This window comes from Rattus norvegicus, chromosome 7 (genome assembly GCF_036323735.1).
Source record: "Rattus norvegicus strain BN/NHsdMcwi chromosome 7, GRCr8, whole genome shotgun sequence".
Classification (NCBI taxonomy): domain Eukaryota; kingdom Metazoa; phylum Chordata; class Mammalia; order Rodentia; family Muridae; genus Rattus; species Rattus norvegicus.
In genome coordinates, this window is record NC_086025.1 from 1,480,495 (window position 1) to 1,495,300 (window position 14,806).

General features: G+C 49.9%; 1 protein-coding gene across 12 annotated transcripts in view; it reads left to right on the forward strand.

Annotated features, from left to right (window-relative positions):
* Positions 1-14,133, forward strand: part of Smarcc2 (SWI/SNF related, matrix associated, actin dependent regulator of chromatin, subfamily c, member 2) — a 28,405-nt gene extending 14,272 nt beyond the window's left edge. Inside the window, exons 16-29 of one of the 12 annotated variants that reach the window (XM_006240805.5) lie at positions 4,886-4,999; positions 5,366-5,519; positions 6,184-6,276; positions 6,601-6,717; positions 6,804-6,866; positions 7,249-7,507; positions 7,730-7,891; positions 8,170-8,234; positions 8,633-8,768; positions 8,846-9,012; positions 9,746-9,880; positions 11,287-11,683; positions 11,986-12,405; positions 12,945-14,133. In XM_006240805.5, the coding sequence (XP_006240867.1) occupies positions 4,886-4,999; positions 5,366-5,519; positions 6,184-6,276; positions 6,601-6,717; positions 6,804-6,866; positions 7,249-7,507; positions 7,730-7,891; positions 8,170-8,234; positions 8,633-8,768; positions 8,846-9,012; positions 9,746-9,880; positions 11,287-11,683; positions 11,986-12,405; positions 12,945-13,021 (2,359 nt within the window). In that variant the 3' untranslated portion in view covers positions 13,022-14,133. Of the gene's footprint in view, positions 1-4,885; positions 5,000-5,365; positions 5,520-6,183; positions 6,277-6,597; positions 6,718-6,803; positions 6,867-7,248; positions 7,508-7,729; positions 7,892-8,169; positions 8,235-8,632; positions 8,769-8,845; positions 9,013-9,745; positions 9,881-11,286; positions 11,684-11,985; positions 12,406-12,944 lie in introns of all 12 variants that reach the window. The other 11 variants (XM_006240806.5, XM_063264254.1, XM_063264255.1 and 8 more) reach the window with 11 other exon arrangements.
* Positions 14,134-14,806: the final 673 nt, after the last annotated feature.

A 14,806-nucleotide genomic window follows, 5' to 3' on the forward strand; every position in this document is an offset into this window, starting at 1 on the left:
CATCATCACGAGGACATGGTAGAGCATTACATCATCATGAGGACATGGTGGACCATTAGACAGGCACGCCTGAGGACGGTGCAGCAGAGCATTACATCTCTTCTGTACAGAACAAGTCCCCCCTACTGTTCCCATTGCTTCAAGCCTTTAACGCATGCAGAGACTTTCACTCCCTACTTGCTATGTTACCTGAAATTCACACAGCCTAGCGTATGAGACAACTTTAGTTAAAATGTCAGCGATGAGTAGGTTGACAAACAAGGTATGTCGGGGTGGTGGTGCACACCTTGAATCCCAGCACTCAGGAGGCAGAGGCAGGCAGAGCTCTTGAGTTCAAGGGCAGCCTGGACTACAGAGCGAGTTCCAGGAGACCCAGGGATGCACAGAGAAATTCTGTCTTGAAACACCAAAACCCAAACCAAAGCAAAACAAGCAAAACAAACAAACAAAAGCAAGATAAAACCACGCCTGGTGGCAAATGACCATAGTCCTTGGGAAGCTGCTATAAGAACTCAAGTTCAAGGCCACCCTGGGCTTCCTAGCTAGACTTTCTGAAAAAGAAGAAGAAACTGAGGGAATTATGAGATGGGAGCATCCACTGTGAGAGAGTAGCTCGTATGTCCAGGGTTAAGGCTGGAAGGCAGTGGCTCTGCAGTAGAACACTTGCCTGATAATGTGCACAGTGTCTTGTCTTTGTACCTCTGCATGCTGGAGGCAGAGGCAGGCAGAGCTCTGAGTCTGAGTCTCATCAGCATGGAGGGCAGTGAGCCAGGGCTATACCGTGAGGCCTGGGCTTGGAAATGAATGATAAACTACAGGGCTCGGGCTTAGGTCGGTGTTGATGGACTCTGATATCTGCATTCTCCACGTGTCAGGCAGACACACACGCTCTTCTAGTACCCTCCCACCATGAACCTCAGCAGACTTCTTATTCATCTCTCTGACTCTTTGAAGATACTTGGCAAATGCCAGCTTGTAGTTCTAGCCCTGGAAAGCTGAGGATGGATTGCGAGTTCAAGGCCAGCTTGGGCTACAGAGTAAGATCCTATATCAAACAAGAAGGAGTTGCTTTAAAGCTGTTTCTGTCAGTTTTCTTGGCTTGGGTTGTGTGTAGAAATCTGTGGTAGGGCGAGTCATGACAAGGTAGTTGAGGTGGGAGCTGGCATGATTTCTCTACCTGCTGTTCAGCCTCCCTCTGCGGACCATCTCTTCTCAGCTTGTTTCTTTCTCCATAGCCTGCTGTTGGTCTCTTCCTCTGAGGCAAGCCAGGTTTATGACAGGAAGGAAAAGGCATTGCCAGGCAACATGACTCTGTGCTATGCTGTCAGGACTAGTGAATGGTAACTGCCAAAGAACTTGTCGTCCCTAGCACTGAGTCTCCACCGTGCACTGGCAATCAGTCTAATTGAGGCTAATAAATATTGTCATCTCTAGTTTACAGCATAGGATCCTGGTAGGAGGAGCAGATGGCTTAAGTCACTTGAATTAGATCATACAGCAACTAAGTAGTAAAGCCAGAATCTGGGTCCTTTAGTGTGGACGAATTCTCACATGTTAGACTTCATAATTTCATTAGTTTTCAAATATTAAGATTCATCTTATTTTTAAAATTACTGTATGTTTGTGGGTGTGTACATGTGAGTGCCATGCCCACAGAGGCCAGGAGAGGGTGTGGGATCTGTTGGAGCTGGCCTTATGAGTGGGGTCTCACACAGGTGCTGGCTTCTTTCAGGCTCCTACAGTGCCAGGTACCTACTTCTCTAAGACATCCTGTTTGGGGGTTGGGGATTTAGCTCAGTGGTAGAGCGCTTGCCTAGGAAGCGCAAGGCCCTGGGTTCGGTCCCCAGCTCCGAAAAAAAGAACCAAAAAAAAAAAAAAAAAAGACATCCTGTTTGACACATAAGGACTTCTAAATTTCAAACAGTATGACATCATCATGATAAGACTGGCATTTGAATTTAGATCTTTCTAACTTTATTTGTTTTTTTGTTTTTTTTTTTGTTTTGTTTTGTTTTTTCCGGAGCTGAGGACCGAACCCAGGGCCTTGCGCTTGCTAGGCAAGTGCTCTACCACTGAGCTAAATCCCCAACTAGATCTTTCTAACTTTAAACTATAAATTACATCTGTAATCCCAGCACTGGGGAGGCTGAGTCAAGATCACAAGTCGTAAGCCAGTCTGGGTTATAAAGCAAGTTCCAGATTAGCCTGAACTACAAAGTAAAATACTGTCTCAAGAAAACAAACAAAAAAGTAGGCATGAGGTGCATGCCTTTAATCCCAGCACTGGGGAGGCAGAGGCAGACAGTTCAAAGCCAGCCTGTCTGTATAGTGAGTCCCAGGGCAGCCAGGGCGGCTGTGTGTAGACAGATACTCCATGGTTAAGAGTGTGTGCTGTTCTTGTGGAGGACCCGAGTTCATTTCCCAGCACCTGTCCTAAGTAGCATTTGATTATTTATACCTCAGCTCCAGGTTTCCCTTAATGAGCATCTGCATGCAAGTGCACACACCCATACACATAACTAACACTTAAAAATATTTTAGAGTTCCTACATGTATGTCTGTGCACATGTGTATACCTGGTGCCTTTGGAAGTCAAAAGAGGATGTCCTATCCCTCCACTGGAGTTCGAGGCTCCTCTGCAGGAACAAGTGCTCATTACCACTGAGCCGTGTCTCTAGGCCCCCAAATAAAACATTTTTTCTCTTTTCTTTCTTTTTTTAAAGATTTATTTATTTTATATATGTGAGTACACTATAGCTGTCTTCAGACACCAGAAGAGGGCCTCAGATCCCATTACAAGTGGTTGTGAGCCAAGCGCAAGGCCCTGGGTTCGGTCCCCAGCTCCGAAAAAAAGAAAAGAAAAAGAAAAAAAGAAAAACAAAAAACAAAAAAACAAGTGGTTGTGAGCCACCATGTGGTTGCTGGGAATTGAACTCAGGACCCCTAGAAGAGCAGCCAGTGCTCTTAACCATTGAGCCATTTCTCCAGCCCCCCTTTCGTTTTTTGTTTTTGTTTTTGTTTTTGTTTTTTTTAAAGGAAATAATGGGTCTGTGAGATAGCTCAGTGAGTAAGGGAGCTTGCCACCGAGGCTGATGAACTGCATTTGATCCCTGGAACCCATATGATGGAAGGAGAGAAGAGACTTCCATAGTCTTCTGACCTCCACACACTTGCCTTGGAGTGAGCACACACAACACACACACACACACACACACACACACACACACACACACACACGATTGATTAATTTTTTTTAAAAAATCAAAAAAGGCAAGAAAGGGGCTGCCAATCCTGAGTGGGCAAGTCCACATGCGTGTCATGGTATGAGAGAGAGAGGGGGAGGGAGGGAGGGAGGGAGGGAGGGAGGGAGGGAGGGAGGGAGGGAGGGAGGGAGAAAGGAGAGTGTTCATAGGATAACTTAGCAGTAAGGACTCTAAGTCTGACCTCCTGAGTTTGGTTCTTAGATCCCACATGCTGGAAGGAGAACCAATTCCTGAAAGTTATCATTTTACCTCTGCATGTGTGCTGTAGATTGTGAATGCCTACATGCACAGAATAAATAAATGTAAATAAATTAATGAAACATATAAACATATAAAAACTAACTTTAAAAAAGGTGTTACATGTTTGTGATCTTAGCACTTGAGGGCAGAGCAGGAGGGTCAGGACTATCCTTGACTGTCCAGCAGATTTACAGCCCACTTGGGCTGTGTAAGACCTCGACTCAAATAAATAACTTTTACAACAATAGTTAAAAGCCAGGATGGTGGGGTTGGGGATTTAGCTCAGTGGTAGAGCGCTTGCCTAGCAAGCGCAAGGCTCTGGGTTCGGTTCCCAGCTCCGAAAAAAAAGAAAAAGAAAAAAGAAAAAAAGAAAAAAAAACAAACAAAACAAAACAAAAAAAGCCAGGATGGTGGTATATATAATAACTCCAACCTCTGGGATGTGGAATTGTGCTGTAGACCAAGTTGAAGTCCAGCCTGTGCTACACAAGAACCTATCTCAAAATGATAAGTTAAAAAAATCATAAATCACAATTTTAAGAACCAAAACAAAAGCAGCCCTTAAGTGCTGGAGAGATGACTCAGTGGTCAAGGACACTAGCTGCTTTTGCAGAGGACCCAGGTTTGATTCTCAGCACTTAATGGTGACTCACAACTGTCTCCAATTCCAGGGATGCAACAACCCCATTTTGCATCCTTGGGTACCAGGCATGCTTGCAGTACACAGACATACGTGCAGGCAAAACACCCATACGCATATTAAAACAGCAGTGTTTCAGTTTCTTCTCTGGCACCAGGCAGATTGTTACATTGGTAAGGACTTGGATTTCTGAGTTGGGAAACAAGGGCTCCTCCCGCCGTGCCCCGCAAAAGAACTGGGTACTGAGCAGGATGATACATCCTGCAGTCTCAGCACTTCAGAGGGTGAGAGTCCTGAGTACAATTTTATTTTGTGGGGTTGGGGATTTAGCTCAGTGGTAGAGCGCTTGCCTAGCAAGCGCAAGGCCCTGGGTTCGGTCCCCAGCTACGAAAAAAAGAAAAGAAAAAAAAATTTTATTTTGTGTCTTCAGTGTTTGGCTCGCACTTTTGTGTATGTAGCATGTGTGCCTGGTGCCTGCCCCTGGAATTCAGAAAGCATCTGATTCCCCATAGCTGAAGTCATGGATGGTTACGGGCCACCATGAGGGTGCTGAGAACTGAACTCGTGGGTCCTCTGCAGGAACAGCAAGTGCTCTTAACCACGGGCCACCCTCAGCGCCCAGTGAGAAGCATGTGATGCTATACAGTTAGCATATGTTGGGTCATCAGCACTTGTACTATTGTTCCTCTCCTTGGGCCTCCAACATTAATTTTCTTCCTCCTGTCTTTCTTACTCTTCTAAGCTACCTGGCATATCGGAACTTCATGATTGACACTTACCGGCTGAACCCCCAGGAGTATCTAACATCCACTGCCTGTCGGCGGAACTTGGCGGGTGATGTCTGCGCTATTATGAGGTGGGTCTCGCTGCTGAGGAGAAAGAGTTGAGAGGATGGCTGCCTGTATGTCTTGGCAGAGCTCCAGATACTTTCAAAGAAGGTAGGGAATCAGCAAGAGCAACACCGTTAGGGAAAGCCAGTGAGAACAGGTAGAGAGTGGAAACGTGCTGTAAAGCGGGGCGAAGGCTGGGCCTCCACTGAAGGACAGCTGGATGGGCTTTACTAGCTATCTGGGAAGACATGGTTACTAGGTGGGGCCATGGGGAGACTCCAGGCCGCAGTGTGTACTTGGGGACCACTGCTACTCAGGTGATGAGTTGACCATGGGGGTGGGTTCCTCCTTTTCGGTTTTCCCATTTGACCTAGCCTCCCTTTCTCTTACAGGGTCCACGCCTTCCTGGAACAGTGGGGTCTTATTAACTACCAGGTAGACGCTGAGAGTCGACCAACCCCAATGGGGCCTCCACCCACCTCTCACTTCCATGTCTTGGCGGACACACCATCAGGGCTTGTTCCTCTTCAGCCAAAGCCCCCACAGGTAGGGCGAGGGGTGCTGGGGACAAGGCTGGATGGGATGGAATGGGCTCCTTTGGACTTTTCTTTTCCTGTTTGTTTTTCTTTTTTTATGTTTTTAGGGCAGTGATTTAGCAGAGTTGTAGGACATCTTTACTATGAGGTGGAGAGGGCCACAGGCGTCAGCACACGTGCTCAGTGCTCTCTCGGCCCTGCTGTAAGCAGTTGCTGAAGGAGAGAAGTTGCTCCTTGTCCTCTGGGAACAGGCAGGCTAGTGTAGGAGAGGGGCCGACAGAGAAATGGCTTACGATAACTTGTATGGGATTTTTATACTCCGTCACGTTTCCTGTGTTTCCACTTTTCCTCATACTTATTATCACCTTCATTTTCTCCATTTCCATCTCGTACATTGTTTAAGATGATAAGATGTGGCTTACACAAAGATGCCGACTAATCCAGAACTAGGATCCATTGTCCAGCTCCTAGGAGAAGTCTGTAGAGACACATGTGGCCACAAAGGTCTCTCATGCCAACTCCATGTCTAATTAATCATGGAGCAGCATGGAGCAGTGGCATGAGTGTTCCCAGAGCTCATGGGCCATCCAGCATTTGGCCTGAATTCAGGCCTCCAAGGCCTTGGCCTGACCATTTCCTACCCAGCTTCCATGACGCCAAGCTCTGTCCCCCAGGGCCGCCAGGTTGATGCTGATACCAAGGCTGGGCGGAAGGGCAAAGAGCTGGATGACCTGGTGCCAGAGGCGGCTAAGGGCAAGCCAGAGCTGGTAGGTGGGGCGCAGACCCAGCTGGGCTGGTTATTTGCCCCTTCACTGGGGGGCCCCTGCCCGGGAAGAAGAGGCAAGAGAGCAGAGGAGCTGCCGCAGTAAGGGAGGAAGTCCCGCCCAGGGCTCTGTCTGTCTGTCTGTCTGTCTGTCTGTCTGTCTCTCTCTCTCTCTCTGTCTCTCTCTGTCTCTGTCTCTGTCTCTGTCTCTCTCTCTCTCTCTCTCTCTCTCTCTCTCTCTCTCTCTCTCTCTCTCTCTCTCTCTCCTGACTCTGGCTCCCTGTGACCACTTGCATTCACCTCCTTTTTTTCCTTCCACAAATAGCAGGGCTCTGCTTCCCAGCAGATGCTGAACTTCCCTGATAAGGGCAAGGAGAAGCCAGCAGACATGCAGAACTTTGGGCTGCGCACAGACATGTACACCAAGAAGAACATCCCCTCCAAGGTACAGGGTGCAGCCAACCTGGGGTTGATAGCTTTCTCTCACACAGCTTAGACTCCTCTGTGCTGACTTACTCTGCTTCCCCACAGAGCAAAGCTGCAGCTAGTGCCACTCGGGAATGGACAGAGCAGGAGACATTGCTGCTCTTGGAGGTAATTGGGGAAAGCAAGGGGAATGCTGTAAGGACGCAGGGGCTGGGACCCAGCTGCCATGGCAGTGGGGAGCACTTAGTTGGGAGCACTCATAGTTTGGCACTGAGTGGAACATGAGCTTGCCTCAGTCTCCCCTTCTTGGTGCCTGTCATAGCTGCCCCAGGAATAGCTCCAGGTCAGGGATTTAGGCCTGTCTGTAATTCCATATCCTTTCTTTGTGCTACTTGGAGACCCCCCACCCCCACCCCCTGGATCCAGCAGAGTACAGAAATACCAGAACATAAAGAGCTTTGAAAACAACTGCCCTTAGTCGGATGGAGGGAGTTGACCTTCTAGAAAAGTGGCTAAGTAAGCGGAGTTCTGTCTCCACCACTACCACCAGGCTCTGGAAATGTACAAGGACGACTGGAACAAAGTGTCTGAGCATGTGGGAAGCCGCACGCAGGATGAGTGCATCTTGCATTTCCTTCGCCTTCCCATTGAAGACCCATACCTGGAGGACTCAGAGGCCTCTCTAGGCCCTCTGGCCTACCAGCCCATCCCCTTCAGTCAGTCAGGCAACCCTGTTATGAGCACTGTTGCCTTCCTGGCCTCTGTCGTCGATCCCCGAGTTGCCTCTGCTGCTGCAAAGTCAGCCCTAGGTAATTTGGGGATGGGGGGTTGGCCTTCTTCCTTTGCTTTTACAGCTAGATACTCCGATTAAAACCTCTCAGCTCTACCCTGCTGGCTTCGTCTGAGGCTGCCTTAGCTCAGGCACCTTCTGAGCTTGATTTTGGTCTCAGAGAAAGAGATGGGCTTATGAGAAAGGTCAGTCAGAACAGCCTACCTGCCTCATCCCAGCCTCTTCCCCTCTGGTCTCACAGAAGAGTTCTCAAAAATGAAGGAAGAGGTGCCCACAGCCTTGGTGGAAGCCCATGTGCGCAAGGTAGAAGAAGCAGCCAAAGTCACAGGCAAGGCAGACCCAGCTTTCGGTCTGGAGAGTAGCGGCATTGCAGGGACGGCCTCTGACGAGCCTGAGCGCATTGGTGAGCACGCACTCTTAGATTTCTTCCCATCTCCAAGAGCAGAGTCAGCCGGCCTCGCTGCTCGCTGTACCCTCCCCACCCTGTTCCTGCCCACGTCTACATCAGTCACCGCACAAGTGGGAGAGAAAGCCCGTGGCGTTTTGTTTTCCTTCATGGTATCACTGTGGGAAAGTTGACTTTTCCTGTCTCTGTCACCGAGGTTTCAGCTACTGGGAAATTGTTACATAAACGAAAATTATCACACATCTCTCCTTTCTTTCCTTCCTCCATGGGCCCAGAGGAAAGCGGGACTGAGGAGGCACGGGCGGAGAGCCAGGCAGCGGATGAGAAGAAGGAGCCAAAGGTATAGAGGGAGTGACCTGGGGCTGAAGAGGCAATCCCAGTGGGGCTGGATCCAGTGACAGATTGTCCTGGAGCTAGGGCACCCTGTGTAAGGGCTGAAGAGATGGGTCACAGCACTGGATAAGTGTTGTTCTACAGCCTGAAAATTGACCCAGAACCCCTAGGACCCACACAGAAGCTTTGGCATCATTTTATGTGCTGCGACCTCATCGTTGTGGGACCCAGTTGTTGGAGGCTGACCTGTCTCAAGGCAATAAAATACCCAACATTTTGTTCTGCTCTGGCTTTGGCATGTGCACACACAGAGACAGATAAGGACAAGAGGGCCAGTCAGCCTCCAGTCTGGGCCTCCTGTGAGAGCTGCATCCTCTGATGTCTTCTTTCCTTTTGGAACTGCAGGAACCTCGGGAAGGAGGAGGTGCTGTAGAGGAAGAAGCAAAGGAGGAAATAAGTGAAGCTCCCAAGAAAGATGAAGAGAAAGGGAAAGAAGCGGACAGTGAGAAGGAGTCAGAGAAGAGTGACGGGGACCCAATAGGTGAGCGGCCTCCCCAGAGGGCGAGGGGCACAGGAGAGACAAGGGAAAAGGGTAATTTCACCTTTGTCCTGACACAGTCGATCCAGAGAAAGACAAGGAGCCGACGGAAGGGCAGGAGGAAGGGCTGAAGGAAGTTGCAGAGCCAGAGGGGGAGAGGAAAGCCAAGGTGGAGCGCGACATTGGTGAAGGCAACCTGTCCACAGCTGCGGCCGCTGCCCTGGCTGCTGCTGCAGTCAAGGCCAAGGTGAGCGCAGCCCTCGGAAGCTGCACACTTTCCTCATCCTGTGCCAGCCATTCTCTTCTCACTCCTTAAATAGTGCTGGCCTGTTCGTTCCTTTCTTATTTTTTTTTAAAGATTTATTCATTTATTATATATGAGTACAGTGTAGCTGTCTTCAGACACACCAGAAGAGGGCATCAGATCCCATTACAGATGGTTGTGAGCCACCATGTGGTTGCTGGGAACTGAACTCAGGACCTCTGGAAGAGCAGTCAGTGCCCTTAACCACTGAGCCATCTTTCCAGCCCGTTCCTTTCTTATTTAATCCAGTGAGCTATCACCAAACTTCTTAACTCTCTTAGTAGCTATTTCCAACCCTTTAATTTCTTTTACTTGTCTTATCTCTTTTTTCATGATAAAGATACAATATATATATATATATACATATATGTGTGTATGTATGTGTTGTTTCATAATACAGATATATCTAGATCGTGAATATATTATATACTTATATATTATAATATATACTATATAATGTATAATATTTATTACTGTGTATTATAATATATAGTACATGTATAAATTACAGTTATACTATTCTTAGTTGTGATTGCAGCTACTTCCTTTTTGAACCTGCCAGCCTCTGCAGCATCTGCCCTGCCCCTTCCTTCCCCACCTTCCCGGAGTTTCTGCAGCTGGGCGCTCTGGCTAATGCCCGCCCGACTGACTGAGACGACCGCTACTTCTTACATAGCACTTGGCAGCTGTCGAGGAGAGGAAGATCAAGTCTTTGGTGGCTCTGTTGGTGGAGACCCAGATGAAGAAACTAGAGATCAAACTCCGACATTTTGAGGAACTGGAGACGATAATGGACCGGGAGCGAGAAGCGGTGAGTGACACGCAGTCAGGTGTCAACAGGAGCCTAGAACCTGCCAGAAGATGAGCTCAGAAGTGCTGAGTCAGACACAGGTGGCACAGCCGGGAGAAAGGCAGGCAGCCCAGAGGTTGAGATCCATAGGTGGGATGCTAGTCATGCTTTCTGGCCGCTGCACCTCTAGGTCCTCCACCGGTGCTTGCCTCTCACTAGGTTCTCACAAACCTGAGTGACTGAGTGGATTTGAGAGATAGTAAGAGACCCGGCAGGTAAATTTGGGAAATAGACAGAACAGACAGACAATATTGATTCAGTTTCTTTGAGAGGGCTGAAGGGGTTGGGGATTTAGCTCAGTGGTAGAGTGCTTGCCTAGCAAGCGCAAGGCCCTGGGTTCGATCCTCAGCTCCGGAGGGGGGAAAAAAAAAAAAAGAGAGGACTGAAAAAGAAATACAGCATGGGGACCCTGCTCTTAGAAACATCAAATATACAACATGGAGATCCTTAAACTACCGGAAAATTCAGATTCGGAGATGTCCTAGTGGAGTAGCTTGCGATTGAGAACAGATTGCTGTTCTAGAGAACCTACGTCAGCCCTAGGGGTTTCTCATGGGCACCCGCACTCACATGCACATGCCCTTACACAGACAGACAGACAGACATATCCATCATTAAAATAACTTTTTCTTAAAGATTTGTTTATTTTTTGTATATTCACTGTATATTCACACTGTCGCTATCTTCAGACACACCAGAAGAGGGCATCAGATCCCATTACAGATGGTTGTGAGCCACCATGTGGTTGCTGGGAATTGAACTCAGGACCTCTGGAAGAGCAGTCAGTGCTCTTAACTGCTGAGCCATCTCTCCAGCACCCCAAAAATAACTTTTTAAAATAAGAGATTTAATCCCAGTACTCAGGAGGCAGAGGCAAGTGGCTCTCTGTGAGTTCAAGGCCAGCCTGGTCTGCAGAATGAGTTCCAGGACAACCAGGTCCACATAGAGAAACCCAGTTTTGAAAAACCAATAAACGTATAAAAATAAAATTAATTCTGGGAGAATCAGAATAAAGTCAAAATTCAGAGGCCAGCGAAGTGTCTCCCTAACAAATAATTAAGTTTGTAGCTGATTTTGAAGGAAGGAAAGAACTTGAATTGACAGGAGCTCGAGGCATTTTCAAATCAGAATAATAACAAGTTCAGAGTTTTGAAATGAAGTGAACCGGAACCACAGCGGATTACCTCTCCTGCAGCGCAGCGAGGAGCAATGTCAATGGTCTCCGTCCCTGGGAGGGCAGAGGAAGCACATGGTTGAGTCTTGGGGAAACACTAGCATGAGATTAGGCTCTTTCAAAAGAAGAAGTGGGTCAGGGAGTTTGCCCACGTCTTCTGGTACCCGGTAACAGTTCCCACTGGTACCGGCAGCTGGAATATCAGAGGCAGCAGCTCCTGGCCGACCGGCAAGCCTTCCACATGGAGCAGCTGAAGTATGCAGAGATGAGGGCGCGGCAGCAACACTTCCAGCAGATGCAGCAGCAGCCGCCGCCGCCGCCGCCGCCACCGCCGCCGCCAGCCCTGCCCCCAGGCTCCCAGCCCATCCCCCCCACCGGGGCCGCGGCACCCGCGACAGTCCACGGTCTAGCTGTAGCTCCAGCCAGTGTGGCCTCCGCTCCTCCTGGCGGTGGGGCCCCTCCAGGAACCTTGGGCCCTTCTGAACAGATCGGGCAGGCAGGGACAACTGCAGGGCCACAGCAGCCACAACAAGCTGGAGCCCCTCAGCCTGGGGCAGTCCCACCAGGGGTACCCCCCCCTGGACCCCATGGTGAGTGTGCGTTCCAGAGTACTTGTTTGCTGTAGAGATGGGCAGATGTTCTGGTCCCTCTGAAGGGACACCCACCTGATGACTCGGATGTAAAAGTTTCTTGCAGGTCCTACAGGTGGGCTCCATTGTACTATGTCCCCCAACTAGCAGGGATGTGTTCCAAACAGATACCTGGTGGAGTTTCATTCCAAGAATCTCCTGCTTATTCTAGTCTCAGTACAAGGGGGTGGCACCAGCGGTGGCTGTGCAGCGGGTGCTGAGCAAGGTTCCAGTCCCTCACCCTGTGTTCTCTTCATTTCTAGGCCCCTCACCGTTCCCCAACCAACAAACTCCTCCCTCAATGATGCCAGGGGCAGTGCCAGGCAGCGGGCACCCAGGCGTGGCGGGTAATGCTCCTTTGGGTTTGCCTTTCGGCTTGCCGCTTCCTCCCCCTGCTGCTCCATCCATCATCCCATTCGGTAGTCTAGCCGACTCCATTAGTATTAACCTTCCCCCTCCTAACCTGCATGGTCACCACCATCTCCCGTTTGCCCCGGGCACTATCCCCCCACCTAACCTGCCTGTGTCCATGGCGAACCCTCTACATCCTAACCTGCCGGCGACCACCACCATGCCATCTTCCTTGCCTCTCGGGCCGGGGCTCGGATCGGCCGCAGCCCAGAGCCCTGCCATTGTGGCTGCTGTTCAGGGCAGCCTCCTGCCCAGTGCCAGCCCACTGCCAGGTGAGAAGGGGCCGGGAGGGGAAGGGTGAGGGAGAGGGAGGGCTCTACACTGTGGGAGGGAGGCCAGGAAGGAAAGGGCTAGAGCACGGGAGGAAGAAAGGCCTCTTGGCAGTCCTCCGTTTCCCAACTTGGCAGCTGTCACCTCTGGGTTGACGGGGCCTTTCACTGGTGGGTCGTGGAGGAGCCCAGTGGCTCAGAGGACGACCTCAGCTGTAAACCTGGAGCCTGGCCACCGTCTGCATGGCGATGGCTGCCCTTTGCTTGTTTCCACCACATGCAGATGCTCCACTTAGAGTCCTTAGGGAGAGGAGGATGGTCTGGGGAATAAGGAGTTCCCAGTGTCAGGTAGAGAAGAGTGTTAGGAAGAAGAAATTATACATAGTGGGTACCTCATTCATCCACCCACCCCTGCATGCCATGCCTGGGTCTGTGTGTGTGTGTGTGTGTGTGTGTGTGTGTGTGTGTGTGTGTGTGTGTAGCCTGGGACTGCAGCCATCCCTCTGCAGGCTCCAGCTCACTTACCTTCCTTTTCTCCACAGACCCAGGCACCCCGCTGCCTCCAGACCCCACAGCTCCGAGCCCAGGCACAGTCACCCCTGTGCCACCCCCACAGTGAGGAACCAGCCAGCTATCTCCCCTCACTCCCCATGGAGATCACAGTCCAGGAACCACCCTCCCCCACAACTGGGACCCTCCCTCAGCCTGGAGAGTTCATCACTACGTAAGGAAAGCTCCTGCCCCTTCACCACCCCACATGCCCAGCAGAGGTGTGCAGTTTTATATCCAATATTATCCACGGACTTCTAAGATGTTTCTAATGCCTGGGAGAGAGGATAGGAGGGAAGGATGTTTATTCAAGGTTCTATTACTGGTTCTGAGGGTGTACCTTCAGAATTACTGCAGTTTTGAAGTGATAACATGAAAATGAAACCCTTTAAAAGGGAGGTTTTAAAAAGACACATCTGAGACCACAAAAAAGAACTTTTTATTTTTATTTTTGAGGGGAAAGGGAACGTTTTAAGAGGAATTAAGTTTTGGGGCAGGCTGTGGAGATGGAACAGGGCACCAAGCCTGTCTGAGCCCCTTGGCAGTGCTGAGTCAGCCCCTCACCCATTCCACTTTATCAAACTAATCCCTCCTGCTGCTTGTCATTGTGGCTGTTAGGCCCAGCTCAGCCAATGACCTTCCCCTCTGAGTGTCAGCCTCGTGTTGTTTTTAAGTCACCTGCTCACTGTCAGCGTCTGTGTACTTGTGGGAAATGTAGTTTGCAGGGATTCTGTGGTAGGTAATAGAGGAAGAAGGGGCCTCAGGTGGGCTCTTCTTCCTGCTTTCCTGGTTGTATCTTGAGTGCCCAACAGGCATCAAACAAAGGTGGAGCTCTAAGAGGATGGGGAGTCTGCAACCCTTGAGTTTTGAAAAGCACTTAAGCACCTACTTTTGACAGTGGGACAGTCTGCTAACTTCTGCCCTCAGCAAGCCTGACAGAACCCAGTGATAGCTAGGAGTTCCCCAAATGAGGACAAAGATTTGGGAGCAGCGCAGCATGGCCCTGCCCCCAGGACTCAGTGCTTGGCTCCACCCACCAGGCGCTCTGCTCCTCCTCTGTCCAAGTGTTTCCTTCCTCCGCATCTCCGCACCTTTCTTCTGTTCAGTCTTCTGTAAAATTTCCTTTTCTTCTTTGTTCTTTTCTTTTTCCTTTTTTTTTTTTTATAAATTAATTTGCTTTCAGTTCCGTCTTGTGGCTGCCTCTGTGTTCTCTTATCTGTGGCTGCGAGGCAGGGAGCAAACTGGGCTGGGGGCAGTCTTCCTGGCGTTCCTCTCTGGACATTTACAAGGGCTGAAGAGGCACTTTGAACGCTACAGGCCCACAACTGACATCAGCCTCTTGCAGCAGGAGGCTAGAGGCCACACAGCCATTAGGAATGGCAGACACAGCTCTCCCCTACTCCAGGTTAGCTCTTGGAAGTACATCCCTACAGCACGGATCTGAATCCTTTCAGACAGTGGCTGCATTCCCTCCCTTATTAGGCCCTGCAGCAGACGGGGCCGGCTCTGGCAGGACTGATATGTCCTGGTACTTCAGCTTCAGTCAGCATTCACAGGCTTTCCCACAAAAGGCGTTTGTTACTCGGGTCAGTGGGGCCTGGTTCAAGGAAGCCCAAGGGCCAGGAATTTAACCCGACAAGGAATAGATTACCCCCCCCACACACACACACACACAGCTACCTTCGATCCTATATATGACTTTCTTCATTTCCAGTGGGGGGGGGGGCTTTCATTAATGAGGCCATGATTACTTCAAGCACTTAGTCTAGTTTCCTGTCCCCAGCTTGAGCTGTTTCAGGACAAACATGATTACCACCTCACCTTTTCCTCCTCACCCTGCTCAGGAAAGAAAGAA